The sequence below is a fragment of the Empidonax traillii genome, unplaced genomic scaffold, assembly GCF_003031625.1.
Source record: "Empidonax traillii isolate 1590-97213 ecotype Southwest subspecies unplaced genomic scaffold, ASM303162v1 scaffold956:size363975, whole genome shotgun sequence".
In the NCBI taxonomy this organism is placed as follows: Eukaryota; Metazoa; Chordata; class Aves; order Passeriformes; family Tyrannidae; genus Empidonax; species Empidonax traillii.
In genome coordinates, this window is record NW_020956149.1 from 328238 (window position 1) to 340832 (window position 12595).

At 46.6% G+C, this 12595-nt stretch overlaps 1 protein-coding gene across 3 annotated transcripts in view; it reads right to left on the reverse strand.

Moving 5' to 3' along the window:
* Positions 1-12595, reverse strand: part of TMCC1 (transmembrane and coiled-coil domain family 1) — a 59490-nt gene that overhangs the window by 28134 nt on the left and 18761 nt on the right. Inside the window, exon 1 of one of the 3 annotated variants that reach the window (XM_027903297.1) lies at positions 12319-12372. The exons of the other annotated variants lie outside the window; for them this stretch is intronic. Within the exon in view, the coding sequence (XP_027759098.1) occupies positions 12319-12357 (39 nt within the window). The 5' untranslated portion in view covers positions 12358-12372. Of the gene's footprint in view, positions 1-12318; positions 12373-12595 lie in introns of those variants that run through there. 3 annotated transcript variants of the gene reach the window in all.

A 12595-nucleotide genomic window follows, 5' to 3' on the forward strand; every position in this document is an offset into this window, starting at 1 on the left:
CCACCACTGCCCCGGCTCTACAGGCACACCCACACCCCACTGTCACCTGGGACAGGGGTCCCTGTCCCACCACTGCCCCGGCTCTACAGGCACACCCACACCCCACTGTCACCTGGGACAGGGAGCCCTGTCCCACCACTGCCCCGGCTCTACAGGCACACCCACACCCCACTGTCACCTGGGACAGGGGTCCCTGTCCCACCACTGCCCCGGCTCTACAGGCACACCCACACCCCACTGTCACCTGGGACAGGGGTCCCTGTCCCACCACTGCCCCGGCTCTACAGGCACACCCACACCCCACTGTCACCTGGGACAGGGGTCCCTGTCCCACCACCGGGATCCTCTCGCAAAGCAGAACCTGCACCCAACAGATTCACATACACAGGCAGCAGGAGGGGAGAACAGGGAGATCAAACCAGCACTGATGCCACCAGCAATCCCAGCAGGGATCAGATTTCCTCTAGACTGAGAGGAGGGAGCTGCTGGGAATTCACCATTGTTTTCTTCATGAAACACCTGGTTGTAAAGTTGACCAAAATGTTTCTAGTGAAATATGTAGGCAGACTTTTAAAACAGCACATTTCTCTCCTGAAGAACAGGGAGTTCCCTAGAGCTGTCTTACTGTCCTGATAAAGCACAACATTTAAATGCTAAAAAGATCTTAAACATTATTAAAACTTGATCTCAGACCTTTTTCCTCTGCTGTTCACAGTCCTTGTTGCTCACTGAATCTGTACACAACACCTTCTGACAGTTTCTCCACATTCTGTGCTGTTTGGGACAAATTCCAGAAGACTTTGCAGAGGACATGCACAAGGAAGTCAGACTTCAAAGCTCCCTCCCTAGAAGAAATCACCATAACTGGAGAAGCTCTAACCATACTCCTGAAACACATGGACTTCTGGTATTAGAAAACTTTTCTAATCACTAAGCCATTCAAACTACAGATTCTTTGTGTTCACGGGCAGTCTCCCAACGTAGAATCTTTACCCCCGCAGCCAGAACCAATCAAATACTTAAAACAAAAACAGTACCTCAGCAGTGCAAGCAGTTTTCTTGATTTTAATGTTGAGCACAAGATGGGCTACAAACATTGCTTGCTGTAGAGCAACAGCAGCAGGAAAATACCTAACCCAATCTGACAAAAGGACAGACAGCAGGCGCTTGATTTCATTCCCTCAGCGTCACAATAGGCAGCAGCTCACTGACTGTCTTTTGAAGAGCAAAATCCAGCAGCAACAGCAAACAGATGTGCTGAGCCTGGGTGTTCAGCGGTGACCAGGGGCTCTGCCCAGCAAACCAGCTGCACGAACAACCCCAGTACCACTGACATCCGAGAAAGGAGAAAGCCCCAGGACATACGGTTCCAGAGGCAGGCAGCGAGCCCCCCACGCTGGGTGTACAGCGAGGGCAGTACGCAGTGTGACCCCAATACCCTTCCACTGGCCAAACATGCCGTACCACCAGAGCCCAGCCCCAGCCCTGCCGGGCTCAGCTCTGCCCGCACAAAGCAGGACCTCGTAACACGACACAGCGGTGCCCTGGGTGCCTTGGCAGGAGCCCCAAACGCGTGTTTGAGAAAGCAACTGCAGCCCTGAACGAGCGAGGCATGAACACGCTGCAGCAGAATCACCAAGGCTGCTAAAAATACTTATCCCTGACCCCATCAGGAACACATCTCAAGCGAGTCTCATTTCATGAAGAACAATAAAACCAAAAAGCAAAACAGCTCTGCTGGCAATGGTCTTGAAAGTTTATTTTCAAAAACAAACACGCAAACCCCCAACATACAGACTGCACATCTGCTTCCGTGAGGAACACTGCTGGGTTGAAGGACACGCTTTACACCTCTTCTAGAGCTCTGGCAAGGTGCAACCCCAAAAGCTCTTCCCCTGCAACCTGACACAGGACGTTGCTGAGGCTCCTGTTATAGATTAAGGAGCCACCTGCAGACAAATCCCACCTCTGCCCTGCTGAAGGTGCCACAGACACACGGTGCATTGAGTAGTGAGACATGAAACACCCATCACCTGGCTGCTGCCCCTGGTGGGTGCCCCCAGTCAGGAACCAGAGAAAAGCAGAAGGAGGTGTTGGACTGGAAATGGCTAAAAGACAAGCTGCACCTGCTCTGTCCTCCACGACAGAACAGCCATGAGTCTTCCTCCTGCCCTTCTCCACTGCATGCAGAGCCACAAGGCACGAGGGGCTGAAGAGATCTCAGAGGAGATCTCTGGAAAGCATGTTAAGATGAAGCTTCTAGTTTATGCCTGAAGTAAGCACAGCAACCAGACCCCTCATGTTTTGGGAAACTGTTGGGTGGCGAGACACTGTACTCTTCTGGGGAAGAAGAAGTGAATGTCCTCACAGAGCACTGCTCTGTAGGCAGACAACGCTGTTCATTATCTATTCATAACAGATTTAGCCTTAAAAAGAAAGTTATTTTTAAGAGATATGAACTTATTCACTGGGCATGTTTTCACACAGATTCTGTTCTGTTAATTTGCAATCAGCCTGGCTGGCTCTATCATGCTCATTCAAGGAAAGCAGAGGTGCATACGAACTCTAAGAGACACCACACTGTATTTCCCTCACAGTTTTTAGGTCACAAACACAGATAAGCTACATGAGTATACTCTCTGGATCTGTAATAACTATCTATTTAGTAGCAGTCTGACATAATTACGATGATCCTGTTTCAGGGGAAGTCTGCTCTGTCATACACTGTCCCAAAGGTGGTCCACCATGGTGCAACCCCCAACACCAACCTGCCAACCATTCCCACTGCTGAGCCCTCCACTTGCCCCATAGCCCTGCTCAACAGCAACATCAGTAAAGCCTTCTTTAAAGACAGGATAACAAAAAAAGTGGAAGAACCGCAGAAATATTTCCAAAAAACGTAACAACAAAAGATGGGCTTAGAAAGGACAAATCTTGAACTCTTCCTTCTGTTCCCCCCTCCCCCCCCCATCCCTCAAGCCAAAACACAAGCTTGCTTTTCTGATTTAACTGCTAACAGTTCTGGGGAAATAAATGCATTTCCAGTTTAGGCAGTGAGCACACCTTTCATTCTGACAGCAGTCCCTGACAGCTCATAGTAACCATGAGCAGTTCTTAATGGGAACCTCGTCCCATCTTCTTGCTCAGGAAGCGCATAGGTAGTTCCAGGAATCACATGCTCTAATCCAACTGAGAGTGTGAACCTTTGCAGAAGTCATCATAGTGGATAGATTGTTGATAATCTTACAATGTGCCAGAATTACGATGTGATTCTTTCCCTTCATGCTGGTGTAAGCTCTTACAGTGCTGAATATTTAGAAGGCAAGTCTTATCTTGTGACCATAGTTTTTTTTCTTTATTAAAATTAAAAAATGTCATATGTCTCAGTCTAGGTTAACCCAAAGCACGCTCTAAAAAAATTGGTAACAATTATTAGGGAAGCTTTGGTCTAACTCAAGTTGGTACATTTCTAGGGTTTACTGTAATAATGCATACTTACTCTCAGTTTACCGCACAGGCTAGTATTTAGTCCTGATGACCACTCAAATGGACAATAAGGTCCCACCTAGGTCACAATGAGCCCACACAGACAGGGTCACCTCCACAAACCACCATTAAGCAGCATTCACAGCTGCAGAGTCCTGCCAGGCCATCCCCAGCCTGGCTGGAACACCAGTCACTCCCTGCCCACTGCACAGCACACTTCCAAAACCTCACTCGTGCCCACGGCAGCTCCCTGTGCACACGAATGCTCTCAGCATGTGGTGCTCCTAAAGCCTTTGTGGCTGTCCAGCAGTGCCACAGAGAGAACCCAAACTAACAAACATACAAACCCTGAACTGGGGCCAAAGTGAAATCTGTTGCTATGGGAATCAGCTCATAGAGGAAGTCTTACACTTCCATTACTTCAAATCAATATCTCAGAAACCAAATGGCAAAGGCAGTGTCTTCCTTGGCTGCACCTGTCCATACAGTCCCAGCTCCGTGTAACACTGTCCTGCTCACAGCTGTGGCCGAAGTTGCTCCCTGACCTTTCAGTAAAATCACCCAAAGTAAGTGAACAGCTCCAGCAGAGCATGTTTCACTAACCCAGGTTATTGGAACTCGTGTTTGGCAACTAAAGAGGGCAACTGGAGTTCCAGGGCAAATCCCATCAAACCACCGTCTCCCTTTTCCAGCTGTGCAACCTCCAGCATCGCTCTCTTAGTGGGAGCTGCGCACCAACGCCACAGGGACACACTGACAGCAGCACTCCAGTCCTGCCTTCTTCTCGACCAACTGCCACAGGACTCTCCCCAGCCCAAAAATCTGGCCTCAAAGGAGGCAATAAAACTTTTCTGAAAGTACCTGGTTGTTTTCTACTTCCTGATTCAGACATTTTTAATGAAAACTGTCATCGATTAACTGAAAACAGCTGGTGTAGGACAACAAAGACTATCCACAGAAGACCACATACAAACCTCACTCAGGAGACAGTCGAGCAGTGCATGAAAATACCCTCTGAAATGCAACTCTGCTGAATAATTGCCGCAGAGTGTCTCACGTTGTTAAAAATAGAACTAATTTCTGCCTTGGCAGATGGAGTTTCAGTCAAAATATCCACTGAGCCACTTCAGTAATTAAGTGTTGTTTCTCCATGGCATAACAAAGTAGCTAATGCAATTTACTGCCCTTTCTAAAAAATGGGGTAGAAATATTGTTCGCTAATTTTTCAGCAAAGAAATGAACAGTTAATAAGGTTTATAGCACTGAGCAGCAAGCCTCTAGTTGAATGCTGCCAAGACATCAGCACCACTCCTACACACAGGGTATTTAATCTCTCAGGTAATTACCTCCTGAAACAGAGCAGTCATTTCATCTAGAAATCAGGTTTACTCAGAAGGAAGCAGAAGGAACTCTAGACTGGCAGTCCTCAGTGATTGGAAACAGGGAGTTAGACAGAGGAACAGAGCCACTGATGCACAGTGAGGCTTTTAAAAAGTATATGTAAAGTTTTTAAACAGCTACGTGTAAAATGCAGTCCTTGTGGTAACGCAGACCCTGCATTTATTGCCCAAGCTGTTTGTATTTCACAGAGTCAAGCTGAGTTTTTCTTTTCAAATATTCTTAGCATTTCACAGAATCACTGAATGGTTTGGGTTGAAAGGCATCTGAAATACCATCTAGTTTCAAATCCCTGCCATGAACAGCTTCTCTGGCCAACCTGTGCCAGGGCCTCACCACCCTGACAATCAAGAATTTCTTCCCAATACCCCATCTAACCCTGCCCTCTGTCAGTGTGAAGTCATCCCCCCTTGTCCTGTCACTCCGTGTCCTTGTCCAAAGTCCCTCTCCAGCTCTCTTGGAGCCCCTTTAGGCACTGGAAGGGCTGCCTTTCAACAAGTCTTAATAACCTTAAACACTTTTTGTCTCTAAACTTTGAATTCAAATAATGTCAAATTTCCTTTTACCTGGCTAAAACTATTAATTCCATAAGTTTTTTTAAAAAAATGGTCACATTCCAGATAGATGGATCAACAAAAACATTTTGGAACAAACACTGTCGATGAAACCTGGCCATGCTGGGCCAGAACATGAGCAGGTAAGAGGAGGATGATCATTGAGACGTGTCTACGTGTACTAAAAAGGGTCCATCAGATGAACTGTGTCAAGAATTCAGGTACAATGTCTGGCAACTACAGAGCAGCCTGAGTACTGAGGTTGAGAGCACTGCAGCACATGTGCATTTGCTAATGCTATAAAGCCCTGGCACTGCAAAGCTGCACAAATTCCAATAATTGCTCATCCCATACCAGACCGGTCAGAGCTCCTCAGTTTCTGCCCCAGGCTGCAGGCAAGCAACTGAGCTGGCACACTGGCCTCTCTTCTGCCCAGTTTTCCCCAGGCTCACAGAGCAGCCTCACCAGCAGGAGAGGCACATCTTCCTCCTAAATCCAAGCAGCCAGGGCCTGTGGGAATGAGCCTGGCCCCTGCAGGGAAAGCCAAGCTCCCCGGTAACCCAACCCTGTCCAGCTGTCACACGAACCAGACCCCAGCCCCACGGGCACCTCAGCAAACCACAGAGACACAGGGCAACAGCAGCAAAACAGCACGGACACAATCACAGGACCCAGTGCAGGAACCTCCTTTCTTAAAAGCAGGAGAGCAGCATTAAGATGTATCCCTTCCATTACCCTGTTTTCACCAATATAAACATTTAAGGCAGATTCTGAAAGGATACAATTTCAACGTTTAACAAGTGAAATAAATATCTGTCTGACTAAATTCCAGCAGCTCTACAGTGACATCTGCAGCAAGGTCCACTCTTTGCATTTCTGAGCAGCGGTATCAAGCTCTGCATTTCCTGAATTTTAGTAATATTAAGCAAGATAACATGAAACATAGCATAGTCCTGAACTTTAAATATCTAACAAAATAATTAGGTCCAGGCTCATGTATTGGTACAGGTTGTCAGTGAAATGCTAAAATTGACCTACTCTCCCTCACAGCTCACCAAAAAAAATTTTCCCACACAGTGAATGGAGACTTTCTTGTGGTATTTTACATATGAAAACTCTGGAAGACTATGTAGAAACTAAGTAGTGAGTGAAGAACTAGAAGTGATCCAAAAATCTCAAAGGCTTTGAGAACATTTGTAATGGAAGAATGAGTGCTCCTCCAAACCAGACCCCACCTGACAATCACACTGTCTACATGGGATTTCTCTTTAAAGCAGATGTTCGTGTTATGTTCAGCATGGAAAACAGCTGAATGACGGCTGATGATTTCTGAAACCAAAAACCTGAAGCAACCAGCTTTCTGGTTTTGCTGGCTGACCACTCCACAGGCATTTGCTTAGAGAAACCTGTAGCATTGAAGCCACAGAGATCCACAGTGCCCAAGTCCTGCCAGCATTCCACACCACCGCACAGGCAAAAACCTTTCCAGGACTCATCACCTGGATCTGGAAAAACAGGAGATGCAGCCACATTAAGTGCACCATGACTGAACTACAGTGGAAAATGAAAGCTCTTTGCCTGGCCTTTTGCCACCCAATTATCTCAAATCTACAACAGCACAATTACTTCTTTACACAGTCATTAATTTTTTTGCTCACTGCTGGCATAAAAAGTAGTATTTCCTTCTTCCTCTTTACTCTTCACACAAGTAAAAAAAATCCTATCTTCTTTTTGGTGGGCAGAAAAGCTCAGAGAACTTTGGTAAAAATGTTGAAAATACATATTGGTTACTTTCAAGTTACAGTAAATTAGTTCAGGTTCTCATGATTTCATACTGCTTCCAACAGTCCAGGAATTAGGATACCAAAACACAGAGAGGATCTTCATTGAAAAAAACTTATGTTCTGCAAGAAGAGGAAGCTGATTCTGCCCCTCTGTTCCACTCAAGTGAGATCCCACTTGCAGTGTTGCCTGCAGTTCTGAGGTCCCCAAAAAAGGAAGGACATGGACCTGTTGGACTAAGTCCAGAGGAGGCTACCAAGTTGATTAGATGGATGGAGCACACCTATAAGGAAAGGCTGAGAGAGCTGGGATTTTTCAGCTCTTCTCTTTCAGGAGAAGAGAAGACATCTGGGTGATCTAATTGTGGCCTTCAAGTGCCTGCAGGAAAGATGGAGAGAGACTATTTACAAGTGCCTGGAGTGACTGGACAAGGGGGAGTGGCTTCAACTTGACAGAAAGGAGGTTTAGATTAAATATATGGAAGAAATTCTTGGCTGTGAGGGTCATGAGGCCCTGGCACAGGTTGGCCAGGGAAGCTGTGGCTGCCCCATCCCTGGAAGCGTCCAAGACCAGGTTGGACAGGGCTTGGAGCAACTGGAATAGTGGAAGGTGTCCCTGGCCACGGCAGGGGGTTGGAACTAGATGATCTTTAAGCTCCCTTCCAACCCAGGTCATTCTATGATTCTATTCTGAGTGTCAAGATTCAATATAAATGTGCTCAAGCATGCATTTGGTTATGTTGAAAATCAATGTGACTTAAACCATTAAGCCCATTATTATTTTCCCCCTTCCAACTATGTTTCTTGTTTGGCTTTTAAACAGGATATGTACAACCACAATTAACTTTCAGTGGAGAGACAGAGGGACAGAGTAAGAGAAACAGTAAAACACAGCACAGAGCAGGAACAACCCCCCTGACCTTATCCAGCAGCAAGACACGTGAATGTTGCCTGGCACTTTCTTAAAGCTGCAATAGCAGGGGTAGCTCCAGTGTACAAGTGGGTGCTGTGGCCTCATTCCTCCTTGCTAAAAAAACCCCACAACTTTAATGCTATCTTTGGTTAAAAGGAAGAATTAAAAAAGAAGTCCTATATCTGAATGTCACTGTGCTTCCCCAGTGCAGACAGAGATCACACACAACCAGAGATCATGCTTGACCAGTGTGAGACCTTTTCTGTTCCCAACCCTGGGCTGCCTCAGCTGCCTGGCTGATGCAGAGAGCAGCACTGAGGTACATTTGCCAGTTCGTGGCTTACAGGATGTATCTGTCTGACCAAATTCCAGCAGCTCTACAGTGACATGCCTCTGTTCCCTTAGAAGCAACAGGAAATTTCTTAATAACTGCCACTGACACTGAGAAGCTGAATCCCCAGCGTGACCCACGGGAGGCACACACCTGAGTTACTGGGAAGACTTCTGTGAAGATGAGTGACATTCTCAGATGCCCCAGCAGCAAGTTGCATCATATTTACTGCAAGGAAAAGGTAATCTAAAGGTAATCCACCACTGAGCAACTGATGTGGTAACAACTGTGTCCTTGCCCAGGAGGTCCCATTAGATCCATCCACCCCGCTAAGCCATGGATATGCCATCACCACTCCAGTACCAAGAGCAGGGAGAATTTGAAGAGCCACAGGGAAACTATGTGCCTGCTGCTCTGTAAGTATCAGAACTGGGTTGAAATGCATTAGATTTCCAAATCTTCCTCTTGCTCCTGATTGGATATCAGATCTATGGACAGTTTTACTGAGAAATCAGTGAGAGCTACTACTTTATATTGTTTAATAGTGAACAGATACACTCTGTCATGTTGCATCTGCCTGACACCAAATGCAACACCAGAGGTAAGAAACCTCGAGGAAGCTGAGGTGGCACTGCAGGAAGAAGCTTTTCCTGTACCAGTGACAAGGAGATACAGTCTGTGCTGTCAGCACAACAGCACAGTCACCCACTGTCACCTTCACAGGCAAGCAGCAGCTTCTTTTAGCTCAAGTATTCCAAGGCTATTTCAGCATAACACACTGAAGTACTTCTCCCATAAATAAATGCCACGAAAACCAGTGATAACACAGAGACAGTTCAGATGCTGATAAACCTGACAGTACTTGAGAGCAAAACAGTTCAGCCTGAAATGGTTAATATTTTATGTGCTGGTAAATGAACAGAGTATCATCCCTGTTCACAAAAAATAGGTTTTTGGCCTTTTCTCTCGTTAAATCCAACCTAAGCTTTTCTAGTCAAAACTTCAGCCATGTATGAAAGCACTACCTGGCTCACTGGAATTTTTCCCAGGAGAGCAGCACCTTTAAAAAAAAGGTACGAGTGATAGCAAAAAAAACCTTCCTCAAATATAGTTCAATTGATCTCCATTATTCATAAACCCTTTCATAAACCCAGCTAAAACTGCTGAACAAAGTCAAGCTGAGTAACAGCTGGATACAGTTTTGTGCTATCACCCTAAAAATGAATTCTCTAAATGCTACACAGCAGGAGCAGCACTTCTTGAGGTCTCAGGCAACAGTAACTGGAGGCCCTCCAAGGATTTCCAAACAGTACAAGATAGAGAGCAGTTTGAATCAAAACACTTGGAAAACACTTTGGATACTTAAGGGGAAAGGGGAAAAAAGGCACAGAGACTTTCCACACAACCAGAGGATGACATACTAGAGTTTGGCCTGCAGAAGACATTTGTTGAACCACTTAAAAAAACCATCAAGTATTTGGCCTTTAAGTCTTAACAGTAAAGGTGCAATAAATGGTGGCTCTGATTTTTAACAGTTACAGATATTTAAGTTGGCAAACCAGCATAGAACCCAAGCAGTAATCCACAAATACTAAATAGTGATTCGGTACATGTGAAATAAGAAGTAATACTTGAAGATAAGACTGTGTAAAACTTTCTGAAATTCCTGATACAGAATGGTTATCAAATGCAAACATTTCATGAATTAGGATATGGTTAAGTGCTTATACAGCTCTCTCCAGAACAGTATTTCAAAATCTGACAGCCATTACCTAAATAAGAGAAAGGCATTAACCCCATTCGTAGCAGGAAGACAAGAGACTGGAAGAGCCGAAGGGATTTGATGGAAACCATGCAGAGCAAATAGTCCTGTGGAAAGGGAAATCAGCTCTTGGAAATTAAAGCTTGGATCACAAAGCTGTATATTTCTCCTTCCTGTATGAAGTCCCACTTTTTCTTTGCTCAGGTTTATATGCACTGGTGGCAGCATTTTCCAGTTTGCATCTCTCAGATTTGCACAGTCCCATTCTATTTGAAGCCTCCACCATTAAATGTGGTTAGAAATTGCAATTTTGACCTTGCAGCACTATAACACAGGCACACGATTCAGTAATGTCCAATTTTACACAAGAAGGGAACACGTGCTGGGAGCAGGTGCTCCAGGTCCTACATAGGCATTTGCCAACTCTGAAGTCTAATTCAGTATCCATAAAAGAGCCAAGGTTTTTGCTACAGAATATTAATAAAGTACTATTTTATTTTATACAGGCTGGCAGTCATTGTGTTTCAGCTGATAAATACATCAGTAAAATTCCACGTTTTCTTATCCTTTCCCTCCAGCAAATGACAGGTGCTTTGTAGCACCATTTGCTCCCTCTTCCCCCTAGGACTCCAACACACAGGGTCTTCATAGTCCCATCTGAAATGTAGTGAGGAGACAGTTCTCATCCTACATCAAAACTGAGATAAATACAATCTCTTCCAATTGTTCCTTTGCACAACTACATTTTTTATTTTCATAAATACAGACCAAGCCCTCATTTTTTTCCTTCAGTTCACCATACTGTAAGAGTTGTGCAACTTGTACAATCAAAACACCAAAGTTAAGAACCTGATGGGGCCAGACAATTGTTTAGAGTAGGCTACTACTGTGTCAGACAACAGAAAAATTGAGAGAGCCAGAAAAACAAACTGAAAACATTTCTCCTATAGTAAAAACTCAGTGTAAACATTTTTCCAAATCACCCCTGCCCACCCCAATAAACAAGGATTAAAACAGAGTTATCCAAAGGAGTTCATTTAAAACTATTTTGGCTGCCCCAAATAAACAAAGACTAGATACAAAGTTTGTTACTAACTACATCAAATCTCTTTTGAGGGAAGATTACACTCCACAGTGCCTGTGGATACTTCTACTGCTCACAGGCAGAACTCCACATGGAACACGGCAAACCCTTAAAAGATGCAAGTTTCACTTTTCCACATCCCCTGAAAATGGCCATATCAGTTTTAGATGAGATACTAAAAAACCAAACAACCTACAAGTAAATAGAAAAAGATACCACATTATTGCAAAGCTGTAGCTTTTCCCAAGACAGTTTGCAGGATGTGAATTCTGACCTATTTTAAATGCTGACAATAGCATTTTAGAATTCTGATGACTGCATTCTGGTGGGGGGTGTGGGGTGGAGGGAAGGAGAGCTTAAATGTAAAGTGAAAATTCAGCTTTAAGAGTCCAATGAATACTTTGACTCCTACATCCAGAGTCAAGTCTGCTCACTGGGAAAGATGAGATGTAAGAACAGGGTTGTGCTGGCAGCTCTAGAACCGGTCGCACCTGCAGTGCCCTACACAGCCTTGCTCTTCCTCACGCAAGAATTTTTCCAAATGTTTTTCCAACTACACGCATGGGATTCATTTACTGACAAGAACGCAAGATGACATGGATTCTGTCCTTTAAAGCAGCTTCCTGAAACAAATTCGAACACTTTCAGTTACTAAACAGCAAAACCTGTTCACGGCAACTCCTTTGTTCTGAAGCCCCGTGCTCCCAGCGAGGCTCCCCCGTCCCTGCAGGTGCGCCGCTGAACACCGCTGAGGCCGTTCTGCCCAGCCCAAAGCCCAGGACCGAGCGCTGCCACAGCCCCCTGGGGCACCCCCGCTGGTTCCGCAGCCCCGGCCCGCACGGCCCCCGCCCAGCGCCGAGGCCGCACCGACCCCCAGCCCCGGCATCGCTGCGGTGCCAGCGGCCCCGGCCGGCCCTTTGTGTCTGTGCCGGCGAGAACAAAGGCGGGGCCGCTCCCGAGCCGGCGGGGCCGCTCCCGAGCCGGCGGGGCTCCCCCGGCACGCACCCACCTTCGAGAGCTGCCTGCGGAGGCTGAAGCGCTGCACCATGGTCCGCCGGGGGCCGGGCAGGGCCGGGGGCTCAGCGGGGGCTGCGCATCCCCGGGCGCCGCGGCCGGCCCCGCGTCCTGGCCCAGCGCTGCCCCGAGCAGTGCCCGGCCGGGGCGGGCCGGGCGGGGCAGGGCGCGGCGCTCCCGCCGCGGGGGACGGGCCCTGGCACACCCGCCCCGCCCCGCACACCCGCCCCGCACACCCGCCCCGCACACCCGCCCCGCCCCGCACACCCGCC